Source organism: Hibiscus syriacus, unplaced genomic scaffold (assembly GCF_006381635.1).
Source record: "Hibiscus syriacus cultivar Baekdansim isolate YM2019G1 unplaced genomic scaffold, ASM638163v2 tig00110575_pilon, whole genome shotgun sequence".
In the NCBI taxonomy this organism is placed as follows: domain Eukaryota; kingdom Viridiplantae; phylum Streptophyta; class Magnoliopsida; order Malvales; family Malvaceae; genus Hibiscus; species Hibiscus syriacus.
Window position 1 is genome coordinate 310,220 of NW_024062786.1, and position 14,869 is coordinate 325,088.

Below are 14,869 nucleotides of genomic sequence, written 5' to 3' on the forward strand. Positions count from 1 at the left end.
AATTGGATACTCCGGCAACATACAACACGACAACTCAGATTCATCGGCAACACTCACTTGTCCCTAAGAACTCTGAAAGTCTCAGATGTCCCTTCCAACCTTTGATAACTCCGTAAAAAGATGGTTAGGTCCTCGACCTATGCTCATCAACGATGGTGAATCAAACTCAACACTTGGAATGTATTTGAGATGTCCCTCGATTTCCCCCAGCACATTTACTCTACGTGTCAGCCCTTCTTACTCCATGAAGTCTGGCACTCCACACACCAACACTTCTATCCGGAAGTCTGGTGTTTCTACTCGCATCGGCACTTCCTCCCTTGAAGTCCGGTGCGACTTCCACCCTCTTACATGGGTAGCAAGTTCTCGCCCATCATGTCTCTTGAAGGCTTAGACTCCATCAACCACATCTCAGTTGTCTCTTCGATGGTAGTCCCTAAAACAACATTCCGCTCCATTGGAACTTCTTCATAATTGCCAGTCTTGATTCCCCCCTTCGATGGTTCGGCTTTTAAACCAAGATTGTCGGCATCCTTCTTTGACATGAATGGATCAGTTGCCCCCGTGTCTACTAAGGCAACTCCCGATGGTTCGGCAACGTTGATGTTCGCACACATCAACCCATTCTGCTTTCGGCCTCTACTTGCCTTGGCAGAACTCAAGTTCATTGAGCCAAGTCTCGCAGCCTTGCTAACCTTATCTTTACCCATGTCCTTGGGTAACTCGATCCTGGGCTTTTCCATCCTCTCGGACGACTCGGCTTTATCCCGGCAAGCTTGCAACTCTTGTGGCCCCTTACTTCGGTGACCATTCGTCTGTTCCTTTCTTGCCCTCGGTGTAAGACACTTGTTCACTTTACTTGTGCCAACATCATACATGTCTTTTCTTGACATGTGCTCACCACTTGAACGATCAATGCTCAAATGCTCACCATTCGAACACACTTCACTCGAACAAGCTTCACTCGAAGAGCCTTGCTCCTCATCATTGTTGGACTGACCCTCATCTCGAATACTTTCGCCATTACCCTCGGCTTTCAACTTTGTCTTGGATGTCTTCTTGACTCCAAGTTCTATGATGGACTTGGCGGCTATCAAGGCTTTAGACAACTCCTTGATTCCCCTTCTCTCCATCGTCGCCTTTGCCCATGGCTTCAATCCATATGTGAAGGTGAAGAATGCATCTTCTGCAGTCAACTCTGGGACTTGGAGCATGAGTTCCTCGAACTCTCTCGCATACTCCTTCAACGTCCCATCATGTCTAAGATTCATAAACTTAGACCATGCCTCACTCTCGGCATGCACTGAGCTCGATTGCACTTGAAAGGTCTCGGACTCTTTTGGTCCTTTGCCAACTCCAGCTTCAACAACAACGGCTACCTCCTCGGTATCCTTGGAAAGCTCCTTGGCAAAATTGGGTTTGGGCAACCCGTTCTGCTTATGGTTCTGACTAACCTTGGCAGAAGTAAACACCATTGAACCAAGCTTGGCAGGCTCGCTACTCTCGACCTTGTCCTTTCCCTTGGACTGCTTGATTCGGTTTGGGCATTCCCGCACTATGTGTGGACCTTTGCACCGAAAACACTCCAGTTGCTCTCGCTTATTTACCCTCGGTTTTCTTGCTTGGCCCTTGGCTTTCGTACCGAGCTTTACTTCATTGGTGCAATTCCGTACCTTATGTTTTCCTCCACACTGGAAACACTTCAACGGCTCTCGCTTCTTTACCCTCGGCTTCCCAACTTCGCCACTTGCATTGGCACCGAGCTTTCCTGCATTTGGGCAACTCATGGCCCTATGTGCTCCTTGACATAGGAAGCACTTCAGTGGATCTCGCTTATTTACCCTCGGCTTTCCTGCACCACTATCATTCGCGCCGAGCCTTGCTCCTGGCTTGACTGCTTTGACTCCCGCAGTCGCACCATCGTTGGCTACTTCCCCTTCTGACTTGTCTTCTCCTCTGACAATGGCAGCAAGGCGATTCTTCTTGGGACATCCTCTTATCATGTGAGGACCATCACAGAAGTAGCATTTAAGAGGCTTGTTACTCACCTTCTTCTTTGACACGGACTTGGCCTTGCCATGATTCCCCGATGGCTTTATCCGACCACGATCAGTCGATGCCACTTCTTGGCTACTCGAAGAGTTTTCTCTACCATCTATCCACTGTCCCTTGTCATGGTCTCCCCCATTTTCACCACTATCTTCGGGCATGGGTTTGGATGACTCATCTTTGGTTGTCTTGGCTCCTGCAAGCTCGCATCTTGACTCGGCTACAGCTCCGACTTCCGAATAACTCTGGGTATCACCTTGCTCACTGGCAAGCATCACCCCTGGTCTAAGTCCTTCGATGAATGTATTGCACGCACCACCATCACTCATTGATGTTTTGCACATGAGTATCTCACTCTTGAGCCCATCCATCTCTTCCCTCAAGGCCATCAACTCGACCCTGAGCGGATTACTCATCTCTATCAACGTCCAACCGTGGAGACTCTGTTGCGCCACATCCTTGAACCCATCCATCATGGATTCTAACTGTTCAAGACGGGACTCCATAACTCCTTGGACCTCCTTGGCTTCTTCCGTGAAGCTCTCAAGGTTTCTTGATCCTCACCTCCAATGATCCTGGGGTAACTCCCACACTTTGTTTCTCTAGCTCAATCCCAACACCATAGCTCTCCGCGCCATCCTCTGTGGGAACAACTCCTTTTTGTTGTGCCATCTCGTTTCCTTTCCACAACCTGTCTGGAACACTCGTTGAATCCACAACAGCTTCCATCACCTCGCTAAAATGCTTCTCGCACAAGACAAGCTCGGATCACTGTTGAATCCACAACACCTACACTCCGACTTGCTTTAACTCGCTTCCCCAAACCACGTACAAAACGATCGTTGTTTGCCAGTAACGGCTCGCTCTGTCATTGCTTGCCACTAAGTCAGACGGGTAAACTACTTACACCGACAACTCGTTCTGACACGACTTGTGTCGGGGCTACAGCAACGCTCTGAAACCACCTGTCACGGGGCTAGACTTCTGTTAGACGATTCGTACGGCACTTAGACGATTTCCAGGTCGAAATGGCGCCTAAGTCAGCCTTATCCACATCCTTGTGAGTCTCTAGCTCACTAAGCGACGAACAAACCCTCAAGGGTTAAACAATAATGCGGAAATAACACTTAATCGGGGCTAATCCAAGCCACCTGGGTTGAAGCAGATCTCTGAAGCACGTGCGCTGTGGGAACTTTCTAAGTCACCAAGACTTGAATCACTTTGGCACTTTGAAAGAACTTGGAAAATAACACTCCCGAGGCTATCTCAGCCCTCTCGATCGGTAACACAAGCCACAAAGGCTTAAGCACAAAGGAGATCAAGCTGACAAGGCTAGAAAGCTGCAAGCTAGAAAGCTAGAAAGAAAGAACTCAGAGAGAGTAAGAGTAAATGCCTGAGTTTTATTACTCTGAAGAGAATGAATGAAGTGAATGATTACAAATGAGGGGAGGAGCTCTCTATTTATAGTTGAGGCCCTCAAGATCCAACGGTCTAGATCAAAGTACATCGACGGCTTACATTGAATCCTACCTTAACAGAACTCTATCTCTAAGGTATTTGAATTCAAATAAAACATTATCCATAATTAAATCCTTAATTATTGGATAATAATATTCTTTCTGGAATCTTCCAAGGAACGGGCCAGGTCTGATGGTTTTGGGCAAGCCCAACACTCTGTATTATTCTTCTACAGAAATTTGCTCACACATGTCTCGGTCCGAATCCACGAGCCTCGACAAAATTGCCCCCATCGAACATGTAACACCCTCGTCGCTTCTCTCGGACGCCTCGGACTTGATCCTTCACGAACTCGAGCCTTTACGGACCCGCAAGCATTCTCCAAGAACCAGGCCAACTCACCATGCCCAACAAGCCCAAAGTATGCGTAATTGAACCCCTTATGTGAACCTTTACGCCAATGCCCATGGACCCAAAAGTTTAGTCCGTGACACTAGCCTATAATAAACCCCAAACCCGTACCAAGAATACACCATAAATAAACTACTGGATCGAAAACCGACTGCACATCGAACATCACCCCATCACGCAATATACAACCTAATTCTAAAATACTATATAGGTCAACACCTTATCAATTGGACTCTCCGAAAGCCTTTGTCTAATGGAAAAAGAATTGGACTGCCGTAGAATTACAACATTGTTTGATACCAAAACCCCAATGCAATCATCGAACGCCCATCAACCGATACAAAATGCTTATCAGGCTCCTTACCTGCCAACTCTTCCCCCACATTGCCCACATGCGCCCCACTAACAATTTCCAACGTGTAAATTAAGCCACTCTTCTGACACACTAATACTTTCGCTGGAACCCCATTACACAGATTGGGAATCATGTTCCAAATACCCCATGTTTGCACCAGTGTCGTTATGTGAGAGCCCATCAATATGTGCACACCGCACAACATACGCATTACCTTCGAAATCAACACACCCTTCCACCTCAATCCCACGTGCAACCTACAACCTGTCTCCCAAGCACTCTAAAATCCACTCATCCGACAAAGAAAGTCATACTCAGTATCCCCATACCTCACTATCTGGGAACCTTTAAGCAAATTGCCTGGCTCCAAGACATCAAGTACGAAAACCTTAAGAACAACGACGTAAACCTCGAGCAGAAAAACCACCATAACATCACAGAAGCCAAGATGTCAAAACCATGAACATTCCAAAGCAAAAAACTCTCCCACCGACCTTCACATCAATTGAATCCTATAAAAACCTTGACTCACACCAACACAGACAATAAAAGAAGATAAAACTAAACAATACACCCCGCTACAGGTCAAACTGAAACACTAAGAACCCGTAATTAAATAAACCAAGACCATTGAAAATCAGTAAAAACATAATAAAGTTCACAAAAACCTAAAGCATAAACCTTAACAACCCCTACAATAATCGTACTACCCCCAACACCCTTCAAACAACAGCAGCTCCAATAGAATCTCATTAACAGGACTTCCAAACAGAAATCCCAGTTGCTTATCAAACATGCAGCCAAATACGGACCGTAAGGGTGAAATTTAGTTCACATAATGTAAGATTACCAGTGATAATAAAAGATTTCCAGGGAATGAGATTACTGGGAATGTTGTATTTTGTGTTTGGTTGGTTTAGCAAAATTGTAAGATTATCATGTTTAGTTAAAAGAATAAAATATTATTATAATGTATATTTGACCAAATTGTCCTTATTATATATTTTTTTAACAAGTTAGAAAATATTTATATATTTTATTTAAAAAATTTAAATTCATAAAATTTATATAATTTTTTTTTAGAAATTAAAAATATAAAAAGGTTTAATGAAATGGTAAAATTTTATTTTAACCCCAGAACTTCATATAAAATTTTAATTATAGATTTTTTTGTAAATCTAAAATAGTTTAAGGATAAATTTGTAATTTAACCTTCGTAGAATTTTTATTATTCAATGGCAGAAGAAAGATATTTAAAAAAAATTAAAGGCATTTTAGTCCAAAACGTCGGTAATCTAACAATACCTAAGGGAAGAGGAGTAATGACATTCCTGATAATATACTTAAAAAATTCACTATTGGTAATAAAACATTACAGAGAATAATATTTTCGACCAACCAAACGGAAAAATATGGATTCGATTCCCATGAAAATCTCACATTCCTCAAACCAAACACCCCTAAGAAAAGGTCAAAGCATAAGGTGACAATGAGTTTGGAATCAGCCGCATTATGTGGTCCAGCCGCAGCCGATCTTTTGGCACGCACTAAAGTTTTGCAACGTGATATTTATTTGTAGTTAGCACCTAAACCCGATTAAATTTGGATCTATAAATCCACTGACATTGGGCCAACCAACACAATAGAAAACAACAAGTAATCCACGTAACATTTTGTCTCCTCTAAGTTATCGGATTGGTACTGATCAATGTATGAGAAAATTAGGACTGCCATCAAGAATGATAGACCAAAGTGATATATAAATATAAAAATTTATAAATCATTCAAGGAATAACAATAAAATCCTACCAAAATTTATAAATCTTTTTGTCTTAAAAAGATTATCTTTCTCTAACCGTAGATTTGTTGTCGTCTTCATGGTTGGTCGTCATCTTCGTCAGCAGTGGCGGAGCCACAGCTTGATGAGGATAGGCACGTGGCACCTTGAAATCCGAATTTTCTTCGATTAATTACTTATTTTACTAATTGTGCCTACCTATATCTAAATTTTTTTCGATTAATTACTTATCTTACGAATAATGTTCACCTAAATTTTTCTTATTCCCATCTAATTTAAAAATTTTATATTGTTAACGTATGTGTGTTCATCCTGAAAAATATTTCTAAATATGTTAACTTTCTCTCAATCTATTATCAATCGGAATCACCGTCCCTATTAACAACAAGAGTTATTATTTAAGAATGGAGGTAGTTGGCGTACGGTTTGAGAGAGGTAGCTCTGGAATATAGACATTCGATAAGGTGGCGCGTTCTCAGATATAAGACAACTGACAATGGTGGGGCTAATCGATTTAGAAAAGGTGATTGTGGAGAGTCATGACAGTAGCGGCATATTTTAAGTTTTGGATCCAACAAATGACGAATCATGGAGGTAGAGGGCACAATTATCAAAGGAATGTAGATCGGGTTATCGATTTCAATACCAGATGAAAAAGGATGATGCACGCAGAGACAGCCCAGTGGATTTTTCAACAACGTTTTTTGGATTCATAAAGAGGGACCATCGGGTTTTAGGCAAACGATGAAGACGAAATATTAAATACAAAGGTGCGATTTTTGGCACAACAATTGATGATGAGAGTGCTATTCCTCCCGCCATCAAATTATGTTGTTAATGGGGTTAAAGACGGTGGTTTTGACTGGTTATGGATGGAATAATAACAAGTCTGTAATTTAATTTTCTTTAATGTGTCACATCATTAAATTAATTAAAGTCAGCGATGATTAATTGATCGAGATAAAGCATCTATAATATAAATAATCAAATAATTATTTTTTAAAAATAAAATAAATAGAAGATAAAGATATTCTTATTTACCCTTTTTTTCGAGATGAAAAGAATATGTGGGTTTCGGAGAAAAGCAGGCAAAACAATTAGAATGGGCGTCACTGGATGTGTGGTATGGGTTGGGTAAAGTGTCAAGTTCAGCAATACTAGTACTATTTAGGGACCAAACATGGCACGATGAAGATGAGCACCGACATGGACAGATCCCCCCTGCTCTACTGCATTCAATTAATACTATGATTACCGATTATGATGTGCCACGTCATACATCGCCATCCCTAAACTCGCTGATTATTAGTATATTGGTGCTGAATATTACACCCTAAAGCAGCACCATCAAAACAAATGAGAGCGAAAGAAAACAGATGGGATGTGCACTTTGGCCAATTACATCCCTAAAGTTTATTACAAATGTAAACAGGCAATCAAAATCTGGGAACTATATAATCTCATCATCAAGACACTGAAGCAGCACTTGATAAAGTCTACTCATCTTCCCCAAAATGCTACTGCTCGTAGACTTCAAGTAACAATTCCCTGCATGGTACAACGGCCCCTAGCTTGATGCATGCCAAGAAAGCACCCGATAGTTTTCGATGAAGACTGTAGGCCTCATCTGGAGGTGGGGTAAGGCGGTGCCTCAGCATCGTTGCCCCGAGGTTCGAAATGCTTTGAGTAATATTAGTTGAGCGGAAATCATAGCCGCCGGGCTTAGAGAACGGCAATCCCACAACAAAACCGGCTTGAATGTGAGCATCCAACATTACATCTGATTCCATCCCTGTGAGGAATCCGAGTCTCTGTGACATCTCAATGACGGCTTCTCTGTCATTATTTGCACAAGCCATAACCTGGTCGAATAAATACAAAGACAATCAGTTCATTCATATGGAAAAACAACTCTGACTATGGTACAAAGTGTCCCACAACTAAAGGTCGGACACCTCATAGAACTAAGAAACTTGAAGAAAAGTCATCTAAAGATCAAACTACATCAATGGAGGTTTATGCAGGAAAAGGTCTAACAGTATAATCTATGAAGGCCGACGGCAAATAAATGGCTGATTTAGAACCTAAATGTAAACAGCGGATTACCCCATTAATGCAGAAATGTAATTGATGCCACATGCACTTTTTTAAGGGAACTGACCATTCTCAAATAGTCATCGACAAATCGTTTAGGAAAATCTCGGGCTGCTCCAAAGTCGATGAGGTTGATTGTTTTGGTCGCCTCATCAAATAGGAAATTACCCCAATTGGGATCAGTCTGTATCACAAGAAGTAAAATGTTTAAGACACGAGAGAACTTCGCTTCAACAGAACTTCAAAAATAAAAGAAAGCAGAGCATTTTAAGAGAATAAGGGCTAGAAGATCACGTAAAAACTAAAAATCAAAGTCAAGATTCTAATTGAATAGATTGCATCAGGCTTTGATAAAATATTGAGAACTAACCAAATCAAACCATTTCATTCATTATATTTAAATGTAACAAACCGTTAGATGGAAAAGCATAAATAACTTCAGGGATGTAAATGGTTTGTAAAAAGTAGGGAAGAAAGGGAAACGAAAACAAAAACCTCTTAGAAAAGGAGAGAGAAATTAAAGGAAACCTGCATAAAGCGGAATACAAAAAGCTCCATTAATGTCAGTTGCAGCAACTTTCTCCCAACATAATTACATGTTCCTTGGTCTAGCAATGCAACCTGGTCAATCGGAACTCCTGTAGAAAGAAATAACATTTCAAAGTAAACAAATAGAATTCAAGAGATAATTCTATCAACCCTGTAAACTAGAAACAATTTTAGAGACTGGATAAGATTTATGCGCCTTGACCTATCAGATTTTCCAGCTAAAATATTTTCTTTTATATAGTTGCAAGAATTTATCATCTGAAAACTTAGTTAACATCGCACCACTGTCCAAATGTGATGCTTTAAGCAAAATAGGAACCTAAAAGCCACACGATGATTACCAGAAACAAGTTCTGTGGTCAAAACTCTTTTGCTTGAAAGATCATCCACAACAAGCGGAACATAAAATCCCTCACAGCCAGATAGCATATCACGAAATATTTTCTGATTGGATGCCTCCAACTGATAGTCACATTCACGAGACAATTCTTCTTTAGCCACCTGCAAGAATTCAAAAGCATAAACGTCCAATTTGTTGAACTAAAATACAGGACTAAGCACCCATTTTGAGGAGGCATGGAAAAGTACGACAAGAACCGGTTAAAAGGTGTGGGAATAAAGATCAGACAATGCAAGGGAAAGATTCTAACCTATATCTGTAAGGTGGCGTTTGGTTCGTTGGAATGTTTATGAGGGAATTGAAATCAGTGAAGGAATTGGAATCCAATTCCATATTCTGTTTGGTTTGCAGACATGTCAGATGAATTTGATTTCAATAATGTAAAATGACAGAATTGCCCTTCTTGTTTTTTTTTTGCTTTATTTTAGTTTGTTTTACAACTTACATGTAGTAATATATTATAAAAAATTAAAAAATATTAAATTTTCATTTTATTGATTGATTATTCATTTCAATAAATTATAAAAAGCATGCTAATAAACATCATAAGTTAAAATCATCGCAATCAAAATATGTTAATAAGTTACCAAAAGATAGAGCAATATTTCGATACATTCCAATCGGAGTATGTTAATTAGTTACCAAAAAATATACCAAAAACTATTTTTATTCAATATATGAATTAGAAACCCGACCCGACACGGCATGAAATAATAAAAAAACTATTTTTATTCAATAAAAACATTGACTTAATTGAAAAAAATTATATATAGAAGGGTATTATTGTAATTATTCCTAAATATATAAAGTAAAATTATATATTTTTTTCAGGTCGGGTCCGGTTTTTTCACCCTAAACTCGAACCCGAATATCACACTTAAAAAACCAGACCCAACCCGAACAAAATAAAGTTTCACCCGACCCGACCTGAATATATGAATTAGAAATCCGACCCGACCCGAAGTAATAAAAAAATTATTTTTATTCAATATAGTGACTTAATTGAAAAAAATTATATATAGAGGGGTATTATTGTAATTATTCCTAAATATATAAGGTAAAATTATATATATTTTCGGGTCGGGTATTTTTCACCCTAAACCCGAACTCGACCCGACCCGAATATCACACTTAAAAAAATCGACCCGGCCCGACCAAAATAAAGTTTCACCCGACCCGAATATATGAATTAAAAACCCGACTTGACCCGAAATAATAAAAAAATATTTTTATTCAATATATGAATAAATTACCAAAAGATTGATGAGGGTAGTATGGTCAAATTTTAATTCCCTCCAACAAGGGAATTGAATTCCATCCATTCTCGGATGGAATTCACTTTCTCTCATTTGATGGAAAGTTAAAGCCATGAGGAATTCCAATTCCCTTGGAAAACTTGAACCAAACATGGGAAAGTGGTGGAATTGGATTCCAATTCCAACCAATTCCAAGAGATTCCAGCGAACCAAACGCCGTCTAAGTGTCCATTAAACTAACATTGGAAGGCCAATCATTTACTTAATATAGTCTCTTAGAAACTTAATAATGCAAGTTCAAATGCATAAGTGCATACCTTCATTGCTCTGTCAAGATACAATCCTTTAGGAATTAGATTTGTATAATCTAATAGAAGTTTGACATTCTCAATGTCACTCTCAATGCTATTTGCCACACCAGGGTACTGAATTTTCATTGCTACCTCCATACCATCCTTCACGACGGCTTTGTGAACCTAGAATTAGAAAAGGAAAAAGAAGGCCAGTTTAAAACTGATATGATAAGACAAATCAGACAACAGTTGCTTCATCCAAGTCACCTCATTGAGCAATATATTCCATTTGAAATGATGAAACAGAGCATGTTGATGGGAAAGCGAGAAACAGTAAATGGACAAAAAACATGATAATTTTTCAAATGTTGATAATCATAAGCAAAAACTTAAAAACTGAATTTCATACATACAAAAAAGGAAACCATAAGTAGTAACTAGTAACAAGCATCAAACTGCATTGGACAAATTAAATTGCACAAGGCAGTTAAATGATTACATAAAACACCAGTGAACACCATCTGAAATGATGAAACAGAGATGGTTGAAGGGAAAGCGAGAAAGAGTAAAAGTACAAACAAGCATGGTCATTTTTCAAATGCCAACAAGCATAAGTAAAAACTCAAAAAATAAATTTCACATATACAAAAGAAGGAAACCATGTGCAAGTAGTAACAAACGTCAAATTGCTAGGGACAAATTAATTTGCACAAGGCAGTTATCACATAAAGCACCAGTGAACACAAGTGAAGGTTGAAAATAATAGAAATGCCAGAGCATTAAACAATGATCCATTCCAACCAAATAACATCAATGCCAGAAATAAAATGAGTAATTGATATTAACATGTCCACGCATAGATACAACATATTGTACATAAAGACTCTTTGTAGCATGAAGCAACATATAGACAAAGAAACATTCTTCCTTAAAAGGTTAAAGACATAGTCAGCATAACAACACGACAAACACGCACCCATTTTGCTTACCTGGCCTATACTTGCAGCAGCCAAGGGTTCATAATCAAAGCTAGTCAACTTTGATGACCACCAGGACCAAGTTCAGCATCTAAAACTTGATTGAGCTGGCTCCTTGGCATCACATCTGCGCCTTGACGCACAATAACCAGAGCAGCTAATATCTACAGAAAATGAAAGAAGGTAAAAATATGATTGAGCCACTGTACAAAGTCTTTTAGGCAAGTAACATTAATCAGAAAATCAGAAAATATAAACCAAAACCTCCAGCAACACATATTTTTAAATTGATTCTCAACAAAGAACCACAAATATACCATTCACAGAATGAACTTTTTCCCACTATCAAATTACATTAATTAAGCACCACTGTAACACATACAGCAGGAAAAAAACATAAGTCGGCATACCGGAGCTGGAACAAGGGATTCATCCTGTATGCTTAACATCTGTCCGACTTTTAGAGCGGCCCCACGCATCCTACATAATGCAAGGGCCAATCTTTCTGCATTTTTGTCGGACAAGAATGGTGAAACAGCAGACTGCTTTTCATTTGAGTTTGGAGAACCATAAACAAGCCTCTTGGCAGATTCCTGAACTGTTCCCCAAGCTAGACCAGCTCCTAAAGAAGCAAAGCTTTTGATGTTAAACAAATAACTAGTTAGAAATGTAGCAAAAAAAACATATAATGTTGCAGTAGCAATATATGATAAAACATTAAAAGAAACACACAATTTACCCAAATGCTCTAGAAAATGGAGTAGCGGGAACCTTCCTTTCCCGTGGCCTCCGTCTCTTCACAGGTACTGGCGCCTCTGTCGCCGTTGTCACCACTTCGGCGTCGTCCACATAGCTCTTACTGTCCGAACTGGATTCAAATCCTCTTTCTAATCCATCATTAACAACCTTCTCCTCAACAATTTGTTGACCGTTATGACTAACGCCTTTATCAGAATCGACCTTTTCATCGCCGGTAAGGTCAGCACGCGCGGTTTCGTTCGAAGAAGAATTTACAACGTCCTCGCCGCCGCCGACACTGTTGCTGTTGAAGTAGACGACTGATTCTTTGGGTCCAGGCTTGGAAAACTCGTGTACCTTCCCTTTAGTTAAGCCCGTCAGGTCCGTAGCCGAAACTAGAGCGCTTTTTAAGGAAGAAGAGATTAGGGTTTCGAGATCACCACTTTTGGCGCGCTCGATCGTTTGGGAGCGTTTAGCGACCTCTTTAGCTACTAAGGCAAGTCCATTCACGAGCCGCCCTAGCTGATTCAAAGAACTCATGGCGCGTTTAATTCAAAGCACCATCTATTTTCTCCTAACAAAAAAAGCAAATTTGTACCCTTGATCTGATTACGAACTTATAATTTACTAAGCCAAAGAGATCGCAAATTAGAAGACATCGAGATGTTTGAAACGAAAATAAAACATTGTTGTGTTTTAAACCGAAGGCTTCGAGTTTCAACTTTCAACCGTATTCAAGGCAACGTGGGTTTTGTCGTGTCCATGAAATTGCGAAGCAAGAATGGAGGGGGACGTGGAGGCTTCTGGCCCAGTGAGCCCTAAAATTTATTTCCAGTCTTCTTGGGCCTCCTTAACCCTAGTCCCGATGAAACAGGCTGGAGAAGAATTAGTTTATCTTTAGGATAAAATTATAAATATCACCCAATTTTCACCATGTTTCTATTTTGGTCATCAAATTAAAGTATAACAATTCATAGTCAGAGTAAAAAGGAAAGATAAAATTTTCAACAATCGATCATTATTGTTTCGGGTCAGATTTTGTTGAGCAAATTCATAGAGTAAAAACGAAAGAGAAAATATGCTCACCACCTCAGCCATTTCAGCATCAACCCCAAACATAGAGTATTTTAGTTTCATATGAACAGGCCCCATCACTCACTTCTGGGATAGCGCATAACCACCTCTTTCATTCATGCTACTGATCTAGGTCTTTGTTTTCATGATGGCACTATAATTCTTTTAAATGTTTTCTACTGAATTTTTTCTCCAAGTGTTTGAGACCGTTCTCTCTCTGATTCTATGGTTAATATTGATGGATTACCTTGCTTTCATGTAACTAAGTGTTTACAGAAATTACATATCATCAGGTACATGAGACAGTTTATCTTGAGCTTATAATATAGAGAACTAGAAATAACTAATATTGATGGGAGATGTTTTAAAATTAGTAAGATCAGATGTTCCATTACGAGGCTTTGATAAAATCTGCTGGCTTGTATTGGCCTAAAACTGATATGAACAGCACAATCATGTCAAGAGCTTGCATCATCCAAATTTCCCTGAAATTACATATTATCAAGTAAACTCGTCCTGCTAGAGAGAAGAAGAAGAAAAAAAGAGTGCATTCCATGTTTTTGTGGAGGCAGTTAGCCTTCTAACGGTAGCTCCCCACAATTCACAATTCTGCATGGCACCTTCGGGGGTATCTGACCTGCTTGTGTCTTGGGATTCTAGTTTGCGCACAACATCCATTCCATCAATAATGTGTCCGAAAACAACATGCCGATTGTCCAGCCATGGAGTCTGTAAATGTCGAAATGTATTAGAGTCCTAACCATGTTTACTTTACTGCGTTATTAAAGGGTACATACTGTTTTAGGAGTCTTTATCTCTGGATACACTTTATCTAAATTAAACCAACTTAAGCTAAAAAAACTGGGGCATATGAATATTTGTGCATTGCAACTGATTCGGCAACATGATCAATTAGCTAAATACCAGCAGAGCAGGCCAGCATTCAGCTATAAGCAGAATAAACAAGCGCAGGGTAAGTAATCGATTCAAAGTTTGTAACTAAGAAGATATACTCGACTCACGAAACAAAATCTAACTCTTCTAGTGAACATTTATGCATTATTGATTCTCAAAGTCCATCATAAAACATACTTCTAATGAATAATGGTGGAACTATCCTATCATAAATATCAAATCTGAATAAGGCATGAGATACATAATGAACAAAAGGAATTAAGGCTGCAACAGCTAGCTCACCTTTACTGTGCAAATGAAGAATTGGACTAACTATTTAACCCGCTTGTTGTATTGGGCCAAAAAATCGTTTGCTATAAAAGGTTTTTTTAAGAGCATTTATATTTATATATATATATTTTAAAATCCCCCAGAATCTGTGCTCAAAATTTTCAACCACTTTATAAAATTTATTTATTTCTTAATGTTAAGTTAGCGTTGAAAGTTATATTATAATATTATA

At 39.2% G+C, this 14,869-nt stretch overlaps 1 protein-coding gene and 1 long non-coding RNA gene across 2 annotated transcripts; both read right to left on the reverse strand.

Annotated features, from left to right (window-relative positions):
- Nucleotides 1-7,305: 7,305 nt before the first annotated feature.
- Nucleotides 7,306-12,977, reverse strand: LOC120133005 (protein ABC transporter 1, mitochondrial-like). The gene is given in 9 exon segments (XM_039149677.1): nucleotides 7,306-7,933; nucleotides 8,233-8,349; nucleotides 8,694-8,803; nucleotides 9,056-9,215; nucleotides 10,688-10,846; nucleotides 11,653-11,714; nucleotides 11,717-11,804; nucleotides 12,051-12,276; nucleotides 12,380-12,977. Coding segments are annotated over 9 exon segments (1,806 nt in total). The 5' UTR covers nucleotides 12,919-12,977; the 3' UTR covers nucleotides 7,306-7,588.
- Nucleotides 12,978-14,111: 1,134 nt separating this feature from the next.
- On the reverse strand, nucleotides 14,112-14,708 carry LOC120133025. Its single transcript, XR_005517064.1, has 2 exons — nucleotides 14,650-14,708; nucleotides 14,112-14,181 (listed from the first exon to the last, which is right to left on the reverse strand). It is a non-coding gene; the product is annotated as an uncharacterized LOC120133025 (long non-coding RNA).
- Between the last annotated feature and the right edge of the window lie 161 nt (nucleotides 14,709-14,869).